At 35.6% G+C, this 14,591-nt stretch overlaps 1 protein-coding gene across 1 annotated transcript in view; it reads right to left on the bottom strand.

The window, feature by feature from the left end:
• The window catches only part of CRYBG3 (crystallin beta-gamma domain containing 3), a 105,254-nt gene that overhangs the window by 29,435 nt on the left and 61,228 nt on the right, over positions 1-14,591 (bottom strand). Inside the window, exons 12-16 of the mRNA XM_063094384.1 lie at positions 14,204-14,330; positions 7,669-7,811; positions 7,442-7,568; positions 6,561-6,593; positions 2,003-2,112 (exon numbers count right to left, since the gene is read on the bottom strand). Of these exons, the coding sequence (XP_062950454.1) occupies positions 2,003-2,112; positions 6,561-6,593; positions 7,442-7,568; positions 7,669-7,811; positions 14,204-14,330 (540 nt within the window). The remainder of the gene's footprint in view (positions 1-2,002; positions 2,113-6,560; positions 6,594-7,441; positions 7,569-7,668; positions 7,812-14,203; positions 14,331-14,591) is intronic.

Consider the following 14,591-nt stretch of genomic DNA (forward strand, 5'->3'; position numbering starts at 1 on the left):
CCTGTTTTATGTATTTTAATACTGCAAAACTCTAATATTCTTTTTAGAAGTAAGTATAAAAAGAGTAACAAATACAGAGTGATTCAAAGCAGAAGAGCTATAGGAAATATGAAAGGGAAAGGAATGCTTGAATTAGGGTTAATCAAGGTTAACTGAGGGAATGGGATGGACCAAATCTTAAAGGATATATTCAGAGTAGTATTAAGCAGGGCTCCCAAACTTGCACATCTTCAGCAGACAAGACAGATAAGGCAAATGAGCAGTGGACCAAATGAAAAAAATTGGGAATGGTAGTGACCATGGCACACTGGAGAGCACACATGCCATCTATTCAGTATCAGCTCATTACTGCCAAAGGCAAAAACTTTCCCAAATTCTTCAAATCTTCTGATTTTTAAGGAGACGGTGGGAAACAGGTTCTTCTGAAATATAATCTAAACTTAAGCATCAGTACGAAATATTTTTTAATATAGCATGTAGGCCAAACAAATAATATCTGTTGGTTAGATTTACCAGAGACCAACAACCTTTGGTAGAGAGCAGGGGTTAGCAAATGCTAGCCTGCAGGCCCAAACCGCCCCTCTGCCTGTTTCCATTCAGACTACAAGCTAAGACAGGTTTTTACATTGTTTTAATGGTTTAAAAAAATTTTTTTAACTACTTCATAACATGGAGATAGTACATACAACTCAAATGTCAATGTCCATAAATAAAGTTTCACTGAGATACAGCTGTGCCTATTCATTTGTGTATTGTCTATGGCTGCCTTTGTGCTACAATGACAGTGCTAAGTAGCTGCGACAGAACATGTAGCACCCACAAAGTCAATAATATTTACTATTGGCCCTTTACAGAAAATTTTTGCCAACCCTTGGGATAAAGAGGAAGGAGGAAAACAAATGGCTGTGTACATGTTGGAAGAGGAGAGTATAGGGGACAGCATAAGACTAGAATGGTGAATGGATTGGGAAAATGAGGCTAGCTGGTGGTAAAGCCTGAAGAAGAAGTGTGAACTTCATCTGACTGGTACTAGGTAATGACTGCGGGAATTACAACAGATTTGTAAAAATATTACACTGGATTTTGGGAACAAATAGGGCTACGGTTGGTCTGTGGTAAACCCTGAAAATAAGATGACACTGGGGCAGGGAGTAATCAGGAGACTGAAGTTCCTTAAGTGAAAAATAGGAGATCCAGGTCTCTGATGGTCTAAGAGAGAAGGGAGAAGAACTGACAAATTCAAGATATTTTGAAGACTTTGATATTAAAGAGACTTTGATGAGTCATCAGGTAGATATTTGATACACAGAGATGTCACTGAACTTACCCACTTAAAAATGGTTAAAATGGTAAATTTTATGTTATGTGCATTTCACCACAATTTTTTAAAAAGTAGAATATATTTTAGCATTGAGAATCACATAAGGTTTCATACCTATGTGAGAAAGGTCCAGTATGTTGATCCAGTTAAAAGAATATACAATTTAAAGTTAAAAAAAAAAAAAAACCAAAGTAATCCTGGGTCTGACATTCAGTGTATGATCTTGGGAAACCTTACTGATAAATCTGATTTCCTCATCTGTGAAATGGGGATAATAAATACTTCAAACAAAATGGTAAAAAAAAAAAAAAAAAAAAAAAAAGAATTTAGGGGTAATATGTCTTACATGGGCAAAAACACTAGTTGTTTCTTATAGCGTTCTATTATGCTATACAGTCAACATAGAATATAAACATTCAAATATTTAGGAAATAATCTAATAGTGAGAAACAAAATCATTAAAATGCTCCCAAAGTTGGCTAATAAGCATTGTTTTTCTGTATTTCATAATGATTCAAAATACAAATTCAGCAAAATGAATACAGGTTAATTGGCAATTGACTAATGCTCAAAAAAAATTTAAAATTCACTGTATATGCAAAAAAAAAATCAAATCTCTGTAAATTTAAAATAAATTTAGTTATTAAATAAAAGCTGAAAACACTCAACAAGTATACTTACCAACCCCGAAGAACTTTAAAAGAACATGGCGTGAATGAAGTCAAATCAGAAATTTCCTTTGTAAAATCTATACATTCACCCTGGAAGCCTGGTTTACTGAATGCTTTGAGCTACAACAAGACAATAATTAAATAGAAAACAATTGTTTGATATCATCAAAAGCAAATAAAAACCCTTAATTTTATGTGCCTATAAAAAATTCAGCAACATATTAGACTCACATTTTATCCATTCATTATCAATGAATTCATGTAAGGGGTGATGATATTCTCCTTAAACTCACTTTTTCTCACACTTTCAGGAATGGAATGTCACCATTTATTTACCATTTTCATCATATCCTGCACAAAATTGTGAGCACAGAGGCATAGAAAACAACTCTATCTATAAATCAGAATCTCTCCTCCACTAAAATGTGGTCCTTGTCTACTGCATCAAACAATTATTATCCTCTATGGTGAGAGTAGATGTATAAAGTAAGAAGCAATTTAGTGCTAAACAGGAAAGAGGCCTGGATTAGTGTGGCAGATAGCTGGTATGCCCTTTCTCTCTCCTCAAGTCTTCCTGATCCACAGTTAAAAAAAGAGAGAAGAGAACGTGAGTGCATGCCCATTAAGTGAGCAGGGGAGTGCCTGTGAGAGCCTCGGAGCAGATGGCAGAGAAGATAATAATGACGGGATTAGTAGAAGATTTATGGTAAAGAAAGACAGACATCTATGTCATGTATTTCAGTTTACAGGCTTCAGTTTTCTGATCAGAATACTTTAAATGTACAGCTTATAGTTATATACAACTACATTACTATTTTAGTCCTTTTTGTCAAGAAAAATCCATGAAATCTCAACTATAATTCCCTTTAGTCCAGAGGTGTGATAATCTGCAACTCTAGCGGCCGTGGATCAATAATACGAAAGCAAAAAATAATGAGCCCTGCAAATACATCCTAATACACTGGAGACTTGGAATAACACAGCACACAGGTCCACCCTGCACTAACAGGCCTGCACTGTAGCAAAGAATGCATCATAATGAACTTTTGTAGCATCACCCTTTGTCATCGAGAACTTCATCTTTCCAAGGGTCCTCTTAGAGGAATTGTCTCTTGGCTATCTCATTCTGCTCTGACCTTGTTTGGTCTGATAACAGAGATCAGACAAAACCAGGGAGGTGAGAAAACCAATTCCTCCCTGAACAACTGTGGCTCGCACAACATGACTTCTTATTGTGAAATCACACTGAATTTGGAGCATGAAAACACCAAGGGACTCCCTCCCTGCCTTAGGGAGATATGATCCAGCAAGGTTCCGTCACGGGCCACATGACAGATACAGAGGATAGCAAGAAAAAGAAAGTCCAAAACAAGACATGTTTTTTTAACTTAAAGGTTTATAAAACATGAGGCTTAAAAAGCAAATCACTTTTAATTTCCAAAGAGTGGAAGTAGAGAAATTTCTTTTGCATGCATATATCTTAATTCACAATACAAACTGGGAAAGCCACACAAGACCAGAGACCACAACTGTCTTGTTCACTACCTGTATTCTCAGTTTCCTGAATTAGTTTATTTCATATTGCTGAGTTTAAAATTTACACTTGAACATTTCACCGTGAAATGTCAAATCCTGGACTACTGACAATGCATGCTAAGCATACTTCAGATGGAGTATATAGGAGCCACATCTAGTTTTTAGTCTTAGCCTTCATATCCAAAATTAATTAAAATTCAGACACACACAAAACCTGAATAAAGTATCTTTTTTGATTTGACATGTTTAAATGTTCTTTGTCCAAACTTAAAAAAAACTGGGTTTAATGCTTACCTGACTTTATTTTACTTTTATCCCCCAAATGATGTATAGTATATGGTTCACCCAAAATTAGACCAATCCCACAAAAGTAACACCTCATTTTGGTCACCATATAAATGCCTCAGAATTGAAGTATTCTCACAATAATGTCTTGAGAATGGGCCATACAGAAACCAACTCTTTGCTTACTACTAATAATAATTAAATTGTAGTTTCTACTCTTGTTCAAATTAAATGACAGTGCCTTGGTGAAATTAAGTCTGGGAAAAACTAGGTGGATAAATCATTATGTCAGTTTCCTTTCCAGATTAATGGAGAATATATGCACAAAACAACTCAGATAGGTAACACATTAACTACAACTATTACAGATCCTGTGAAATTTAATGAGGCTAAATTATCCAATATTAGAAAACATCCAGTTGCTTTTCTTGGCTAGAATCATGTATAAAATGGAACAGAGGCTCAATATTTAAGAAATCCAAACTTTTAAGTATACTTGCAAATAAACTTGAAAAAGATTCCAGGAATGCATAGTACTTGGTTGGGTCAAAGCGGGGAACTGGTTAGAATTTCTAGATAATGGTGCTTGACTACAATCTCCTCTGAAAACTAAGTTCACTTGTATAAGATTTAATCTAGTGAGATTTCTGATATTCAGGACTTGCTAAGAGAAAGATGATAACATTCTGTTTCGTTTTTGTTTGACTTGGGAAAAAAAATAAAAACAAAATAGAATGCTATCTGCTAATGAGGAAGAAGTCTATAATGACCCTACATATCTCGAGTTAGTAATTTAGACTTAGTGACTGATCTGTAGCCTCAGGAGAAAAATAATCTCAGTAAAAGGTGGTGTTCTATTAGTATCCCAAATAAGACATATCTCAGCAGTAATATTTTATCATGATAATTTTTGTGATGTACACTAATCCCTACACACATACATTTTCTGGCTTTTCCCCTATTAGGTTGCTTGAGATTCCCCTTAAAATCACCAGCATAAAAAAAATTCCCTTTCTGACTTGAACTCTGAGATGTAACCTCCTCCTTACTGCTCACACAGGAAAAGTGCGTATGCCATCTGAACGCAGCATCTGTATTGCCAATCTGACTGTTATAGCTAACTGTGAAGGAGAAAATACTTTGTAATTACTGAATGAAACCAGTTTGTCAGCCATGATCCACTTGTTTATGTTTAGGTAAATATAAACAAGAAAAACATCTGAAAATTTGGTCCACTGAAAATAATAAGAGCTTTGATACTAAGCAAACAAAGAAGGTCTGTTTGTATGTTACCAAATAACCAGCTATCATATATCTGTCAGAAACATTTACTTCACAAGACAGTAACTGAGCCATATCCAGAAAAATGAAGCAGGGCTGATTTCACTGGGTGTTTACTGCTGCTTCCTCTCTCTTCAAGTTAGACTAGAAATACTATAAAGAAAACCTTCCGAGCAATGTGCCCCAAACAAGGAAGTCCATAAAGAAATAACAGGGAGGAGAAACAGAGCTTAAAAGAATGAGACATTTTATCTGTACTTAAAACTCAGAAAATGTGCAGTTTAAAATTATTCCTGTTTAATTCTTTTAGCCATTCATACTACTTTGAATTCATGTGGAAAAGTACCTTAAAAATCCACTGTTGGGAGTTTTCAAAAATTCAAAATAAAGATCTGGCAGGAAGTGTGTCTTAATACAACAACTCAATTATATTCAGAAAGGAAATGTTCCCAGTAGGCCTGAGCTAATCAGAACATAAAAACCGAAAGCACTGTGAATGTTAAACTAAGCTGATCTGAAATACATAAACCCTGACATGCACATGAATAACATACACATTCAGAGAAAAAGATGTAGCATTAGGTAAAGGTAGCAAATGCCAAAAATTCAAGATTAGTCACTATACTTGGCTTTTTCACAGGAACTTTTCTGAATTTGTTATTTAAAAGAGAGCAATGTCTCTCATCCCCTTTTTTCTACATCTGTACTGCTCATATCACGACATGTCTATCTTTGATGTAAAAATCCCAAAAATGTGGTTGTGTAAAGTAGAGTCAGTTACACTAGAAAATGTCTATTTTGCTATTTCTAGTTGTGTGATATGGCACTTAAATTCTGAATCTTGGTTTTCTTATCTATAAACAGTATTAACACTCATCTCACAGAGTTAGCAAAAGTATTAAAATGGCACAATTTCTAGGCCTCAACAGACAATAAACAAACATTAGACTCCAGAGTATTGCCCAATCCCCTCCAAACCATTAACACAGTAGAAATGAAAAAGAAGGGTTTCAACCCCACTAGCTCTTTTAAGAAACATTTGATGTAAGTATTAGAAATAGTTGTACACATACATAATAAACCTGCCAAGATAGTGATTTCTCCATAGTTAAGTTTACTGCTCCAGAGAAAGCATAATATACTGTGCTGATTAAGTCTGTGACTCTGAAGAAAGAATCTTAGGGCAATAGGAAAAGAAAGAGTGGTACAAGTTCAAAATAACCCTAAAGCGGTCAGAGCTGTAACACTGTCAGGGGAAAATGAAGGAACTATGAGAAATCCAGGCCAATACAACCACTAACAAAGATGGGTGCTCTTCTGCTCACAGGTACCAAGAACAACACAATCTGATCTGCAATAGACACACAAAAGTTATCTGTGGGAAAGAGAAAGATTTGGGAGAAAGGGTATAAATTCTTTCAGTAAACAATTTAACAATTACAACTGAAGAACATTTTTAAACATACCAAATGTGGAGGCTCATTTATCCCAAGTGGTTCCTGAAAAATATATTAAAACATTTTAAAAATTGTAATCATATAATGTTAGCTGTCTTTCTGAACATTTTGAAAATACCCATTGAAGAACTTTTTTTAAATGGTCTGACCAATTTACTAGATTCCTTGAACTGGCTATCACTCTCAAATAACCTACTTAATTCTCTATAATTTAAGTATTTACAAGGAATTCATCTTGAGGAACACTGTAGCTGGAAGAAATATGTGCTCCAGTGCCCATTAAGAAGATGGAATCTAAATTTCTGACCATTATCTCATGAGTGCCCTGCTGTTCCGCAGTGTTTGTTATTATCCAAACTGGTCACACTTTTGCACAACTTCATGACTTTGCACATAAGGATATTATTCCCTCTTTGTGGAATGCCCTCTCTGCCTGGAAAAAATTGCTTTTATCCCTTCAGATATCACTCAATATATCCTCTTCTGTGGCAAGGTCCCCCAAATCCCCAGGCACTGAGTGCTTACTTCCTCTGCTCCCGCAGTACTGCCTACACACTTCATTTTCTCACTAATCATACCATAATTAATTGTCCATAACATCTCTTTCCCCTAAGAGATTGAAACCTACCAGGGCAGTCTTGTTCATCTTTTATTGCCAGTGATCAGCACGTAAACGCTGATGAATGAATGAACTGATCAAATTACGGAGCCATCTCATCTGTGTGTTAATATCTGCTAGCTTTCTGGGGTCTACAGAAATCCATATGATTATTTTTTCTCTATATACACACTCATAATTTAACAATTCCACTTTTAAAAAGTTTGTTCCACACATTCAATTGTATATCATTATATGCCACTGGCACTGGTTATCTTCACACTTCACTCACCAGCTGGATAGGTCGTATTGACATGATTATATTACTTGATCCTCCCCAGTCAAAAAAACACTTGTACTTCCCTTTCTCTAAAACATATTGTTCTCCACAGAAGAACTTCTGCTGGTAGGCAACCCATCTAGGAGGGAAAAATGAAGACAGATGATGTAGAAACAAGCAACCAAGAATTTTAAATATCAAAGAATCTCTCAAGGTTCTTAGAGCGGGGGACAACTTACACTCCACTTTTAACATAAATGGATCTTGTTTCACTGCCAAAGCCAATTTCTTCTAAGTCAGAAATTTCCTGATTTGTAATGTCAATAAACTTCCCACTCTCTATGTCAGATTCAAACAATGTGATAGAAGATTCTATAAAATTCTAAAAAGAGGAAGAGGAAAGTTTAGGAAGGCATATTCTTGCATTTTGTCTTATAGACTGCTATATCTTAGCACAACATCACAGACTTGTGGAATAATTTCCACACAAGTAACTCGAGGAAGAATTTTAAATGGCACTGGAAACAATTTTATAGCCACTACTCCTATAAGCAGTATTAACAGTATCTATAAACAGCATTAACATTCACCTCACAGAGTTAGCAAAAGTATTAAAATGGCACAATTTCTAGGCCTCAACAGACAATAAACAAACATTAGGCTCCAGAGTATTGCCCAATTCCCTCCAAACCATTAACATAGTAGAAATGAAAAAGAAGGGTTTCAACCCCACTAGCTCTTTTAAGAAACATTTGATGTAAGTATTGGAAATACTTGTACATATACATAATAAACCTGCCAAGACAGTGATTTCTCCATAGTAAGTTCACTTTTAAAAAGATAAGCCTGAATTTACTTTAATCAGAAAAATATAACATTTTTATATAAATGTAAATTAGTTGATGGTAAATTGCTGGGATTTATAGGCTATCATGTGTAACACTAACTGCAGACGAAACTAAAGTCTCACTTGTTCCTGAAGAGTGAAAAACTATGTGAACAAAATTGAATACATAAGGTACTGTGGGCCATGTGGGAGAGGATTTTACAAACTTAAATGTAGCAGAAAAAATAGATAAAACTTGCTTAACGAAAAATTGTTTCTTAAAAAATTGAAATGAGGATAGGAAATTAAAAATTGTTTATACCAGGCCAACATATTTAAAACAAAGATGTCTGAGAAAAACTCTAAGGCCTAAATAAATCAGCAAAAGTCACAGACAATTCATAACAGAGAAAAGAATAACATTTAAAACAAATATGCAAATATCTAATTTCACTACTATACTAAAGAAATTCAAATTAAAACAATTAGATACAATTTTAACTTTTTTAAAGTTTAATTAAGAAAGATCTAAAAATCCAGTTTTCTCAGGAAACATTGCTGGTGGAAATATAAATTGAACAGCTACTTAATAATTTAGAAATAGATTAAAAAGACTTAAACCGTTCATACTCTCTGACTCTCAAACTCCTTTTTGAGTTAAGTTTCCTAAAAACACTAACTAGTGAGCAATTTATATGCAAAGATTCATATTTACAACAGTGAAAAGCTATAAAGAATGTAAATGTCCAAAAGATGGTTTAATAAACCATTATTACATCCATCATTTGATAGAATATTAAATATTATGAGTTTTTAACAACCTTACACTTAAATACATTCTTTAGTTACTACTGACTAAGGGCTTTGTGTATATTACTTCCAAAAGAGCCACCACATGAGATTCTACTACTATCATTCCCATTTTATATCCAAGGAAACCGAGTAATTTGCTGGAGGTCCCACAGCTAGTGAGGGACAGAGACTGTATATGAGTTCAAGTCTGTCTGCTTGTCTACCCTCAGCTTTTAGTCACTGTCAGATATACAAGGGGTCTTCAAAAAGTTTACAGAAAGATTCCTATTATCTTTTAATTCCATTTTTTTTCAGAAATTTTTTGAAACATCCTTGTAAATGTAAGGATGGAAGAGCAGGACACAAACTCAAACTTATAAACATTGGTAAGATTACAAGTATGCAAAAAAAAAAATAACTTTTCCTAAAAAAAATACTATAAGAAATTATTAAAAATGAAGAGTAGCTATCTTTGGTACAAGGAAACCAAACAATTTTACCTCCCCCCCCCCTTTTTTCAAATTTCTATACTGTGTATTTTTTAATTAGAAAACAATACATTTTTAAAAGAAACCTCCTTCCCCACTACTACTTCATTGTTTGTAAATCAAGTCTTAGACCTATAGAAAATGTTATCAACTTCTATAAGTCTCAACAATAACAATTTTCTCCCATTTTTAATATGTTTTTATATATTTAATGGAAGAATAGAAGAATTCTAGGTAAACATTCATTTTATATGAAAAAGCACAGCAGGGTCCTCCCAAAAACAAGGTATCTGTAAGGAGAGGGACAAAATACGTTTTTAAAACATTCTTTTGTTATGTACTACTTGTCAGCTTTCAAAGATTTTTAAATTGCTGATTATCACTGTGTAAAATTTCATTTGAAACTTTAGGATAAAAAGTAAAGGTTTTTTACCTAAAATTTTACTGTAAAACAATTTCTAACCCATAACTGTGCTTTCAATTTCTCCTTGAGAGTTAATCTTTGGAACCTAAGCGTACTTGCCACCAACATTACTCTCACAAGGTTCCTTAAAAAATGAGAGCTGGGTAGATTTATATTTTATCAATATCACCACCCCACCCCACCCTTATAAACAGAACACTTTATTTTCAAAACACTTTTGCATTTATCTTTTTTGAGCTCTCCTAATTCCTGATTTTACACACATGTATATACACACATATCCACATATATACATAATGCCATTTTCCAGATGAGGAAATCAAGGCTTTAATAGCCTACAGGTGATTGCTTTAAAGTCCCCAGAACAAGCTTCCCAACTGGAGCATGATGTTTAAAATTTAGGTTTCTTAAAACCTAAATGCCTCTGTTTCTTGCAACATGAGTGCTAACTAGCTCAAGGTGACTGTGAGGATATAACATAGTAGTGATGGCTGAAGTGAACCCATTTTGGGTCCTGGTCGAAAATCAGTATCAATAGTCACCAATACAATCAGACTCAACCATAATGGGAAGGTTCTTCAGCAGCTCTCAATTATAGGACCTCTCCTTTCCCACTTTGGTGACTCTGGAACTCTGTCTCTGCTTCTACTTCTTCTGCCCCTACAACTACCTGTTCTCTACTCCCTGTTAGGGTTGTAGATATGGGGGACCAGGAATAAGCTGAAATATGTCATAAATCGCTGTGCTATGTTGGAGTAAAACAGGATAAGGACACAGCAAGATAAGTACATATATGTGCCCTGTCATTTAGAAATTACTTGTGTTATGCTGTGATGTACTTCAGTTGGTCAATGATTTGCACAAGTCATATTTATGAGTAGTGGGGTAGGGTGAGTGGTGGCAGTGAGGAGAGAGAGCTGGCAGACAGACTGGAGGCAAAGGCCACTTGGCAACAATGCAGCCAGGAGCTGAGCAGAGCAGGAGGGACTCACTGTCATAGGGCCCACTGCCAAGTACAAGTGCTGGCAACATATGGGTTCACAAATAAATTTATTCACATGGCTTCAGTTTCTCCTTCCCACACTGTCTACCATTTCCAGAGACCTTGAAGCAGGTCATCTCCTAGGTGGGATTGCTCTCCTCTTTCAATCTTCTACTTTTATCTTGTCATAGTTTTTCTTGCCTTATAGCTTTTGCACCCATCTTTTTCTAAGTGTTTCTCTCCTGCTGAGCCACTCTCCTGGTTTTTTCCCCTCTCTGCATACCTATCAAATAAACAATATCTGACCTCACTGATTAGTTGCCATCAATATAGTGTTCCTGCAAGGGAGAGCTCTAGCTCTAACCTAACTCATGTGCTAGACCTGGGTCCAATCACCTGGGAATAAACCTCCAGGGGTCACACGTGCAAAGCGTGGTGTAAAATATGAAAAAAAAAAAACATAAAACAAAAACCAAAACACTTCTAACCGACTTGTTCAAGCCAAACAGACAAGTCCAGTGTAAGCCTTATGAGGTTAGTAGGTTACTACCATTCCTGCTTTTCCTAGGCACAGCTAAATAACCTTGAAAGTCATACAGATTTAAGTGGAGCTCTTCTACCCAAAAAGAATAAACAGTGATGGAATGACCTTAAAAATTATACTCCCTTCTATATTTTTTGTTTTCTTTTTAAAAAAAAAAATCCAATTCTATATTTTTAAAGCACTTGGACAATTTAGTACAGTACTTCCTACTGTTAGAGAAAACTGATGAGCAGTTGCTCCAGGCCCAAAGATAAGTCTCAAGCATCAGGTAATTTGATTACTTTTAAATTCCATAAAATGCCTCAACTGATCAAGCCCTGCACTCTTGATCTTCCCCCAGAAGGCAATGTGATATGAGACACCAGTGGAGATCTGGTGCATCCATTAACTTCAAAGAAGTAATGGTCTCCTTTGCGTACCACCTGTTTCAGAGGTCGAAAAAGAGATCACGTTATCCCTAAAAGGAACGTGTCTGGTATTTGACCTTATTAGATCCACAGTATTCCATATACTGAAGCCAGGATATTTGAAAACTGCATTGCATTATGAAGATATTCTATCTGTCCTCTTGTTTATTTATATTACTTCAAATGAGATCTTAAATGTAGTGCTTCACTCTTTCCCAGGTTAGAGGCATCTGAAAGTCTGTACAGAGAAAATATGTCTCACATCTGCTCTACCTATTACCTTACGTAGGGCGGTCACAATCACAAGATCTCCTTCCCAATTACTGCTATCTCTGGAATACAATTTTTCTAAGTATAAGTAGAAAGAAAGTAGAAAGAAAATATAATTTTTCTAAGTATAAGTAGATAAGCAAGTTTTTAAAGCATTTTCACAGTACATACATACATAAATTGTATGTTGTCTAAATATGCATCGCTTTTTTAATCTATTTCAACTGAAAATATTTTAGTAAACATAAATTTAAGTTATAAACAAAGTGTCTGAAAATCATGTAAATATTTACATATTATATATGTATACTGGTCTTTACTGTGTCCCTAAATTTATAACTACAAATGAAATGCTAATAAGCCTTTGACTGAATGAAATCCAGTTTTCCATTGTTAAGGTCTTTTTAAGTCTAAGCATTTGCGATAATGGAAAAATGGGTAATATGACATGTGCTCTACAGTAAGACAGACTTGGCCTCAGATCGCAGCTCTACACTTAGGTACAGTACCCGACTTCTTGGATCCTCAGTTTCTGCGTTTGTGAGAAGGGAATCTTACCCATCCCTGGGTAAGATGGCTTAGTCTTACCTAGCCATTGCTCAAGCAATCAGTGGACTGATTATATTTCAATGTTCAGTGGCCTGTCTTATATTTCTTTCACGTAGAATTGGTTTTTGACTCACTGTAATACTGCTTTTGACCCAGTAATCGCCCTCCACTTCTCTATCAACTCCCTCCAAGAGGGCTTCAGAGACAGACCATCCCAGATAGTTTAGAGTTTATATGGGTAGATACTATCCTGAAGAGATTGCAATGGTAACTCTTGAATAATAAGAAAACATGTCCCTTTGAACACATTAAAAAGTCCACAAGGCTGGTCAGAAAAGTGAGCAACATTTGATAAGCCCTAATAGCCTAAGAAATCTCTAACATCTGTCTCTTTTCTGTGCCTTCATCAACCTCCACCTGTAATATTCTGGACCTCTTACCTTCAGCCTTACCTCCCTCACCCCGTGCCACTTCTTGACACAGTCGCCAAAAAAGTCTTCCTGAACCATTACTCCAATCATGCTCACTAGGCCTAAAATCCATCAGTGGCTCATGGTCAACTCAGAAAAAAAGTCTGAACTCCTCAACATGGCATAAGACCTTTCATTATGTTCCTCTGGACTCACCTTCCCAAAGTTCTCCCTAACATCCTGACTTAACTACATTTCCCCAAACACACCACAATTTCACTTACATGAGGGTTTCTCAACCTCAGTACTGTTAACATTTTGGGCTCTATAATTCTTTGTTGCTGAGGGCTGACCTGCACATTGTAAGGGTTTAGCAGCATCCCTGTCCTCTACCCACCAGAGGTTGGTAGTAACCCCCGACCCCAAAGACGCGACAAGCCAAAACGTCTCCAGACATTGTCAAATGCTTCCTAAGGGGTAAAATCACCCCTGCCTGAGAACCACTGGCTTACAACTTTGACTTTTCACATTAACATGTGTTAATCTCTTGCTAAACAGCACCTACATTTCCCCTTCACACTGTCCTGGAAATTCTCTATTTTGTTAACTCTTTTTTGAACTTGAAACTTCAGCTCAGCTGTCATCTTCTCCATGAAACCCTCTCTACTCCAAGTGAGGATAACGACCAACTGACCTTTTTCTGGGTAATCTGAGTACTTTCTACTTAATCCAGTCTTAGACTAACAATATTAAACATGTAAGTGCTATCTTCTCTTGCATACTGCCTGCCTGGTGAATACTGGACCTGAGTCTCTGATCACTACATCTCCAGCACCTAGCACAATACATCTAACAAAGCAGGTGCTCAAAAATGATTATGGGATCAATGGATGAAAAGTAAAAATAAATATTCTATAATAATCATGGCAGTTGAGAAACACAGGACAATCACAAAAGCAGTTCAATTTAATGCTCTCAGGTGTTAGAAACATTTTATAACCTCGTGTTATATCAGCAGCCATGTCTAATTTTTATGAAAAGATAAAACAGGTAGAAAATTAAGGATAAGAAAGCTAACTCACAGCTTGTAAATATCGGAAAGACAAGATGGGGCCACTTAATGCCCCACAGGCATTACTGTCTTCAAAGTCTCCTTCTTCAAGCAGGAATTGCTGTCCTTTAAAATGTTCTTTTTCATAGGCAACCCACCTGGAAATACAGAGGACACCCAATTAAGCCATTAATAAAAATGTACTCAAGAAAGCAAAACAGAGAAAATAATGATAAAGCACATAGTTGTCATTTCCATATTCTAAAAAAGCAGCACATTCGTTTTGTTTTCCATTTACAAAGACAGACAAATGGTGTGTGCTTCGTGGATCAATAATTGTTATAGTTTGGAGGCTTTTTCCTCAAAAAAAAGGTTAATTGTAGAATTCCAACAGAGCAATGCTCATTTAAATGCTTTTG

The sequence above is a fragment of the Cynocephalus volans genome, chromosome 1, assembly GCF_027409185.1.
Source record: "Cynocephalus volans isolate mCynVol1 chromosome 1, mCynVol1.pri, whole genome shotgun sequence".
Lineage (NCBI taxonomy): Eukaryota > Metazoa > Chordata > Mammalia > Dermoptera > Cynocephalidae > Cynocephalus > Cynocephalus volans.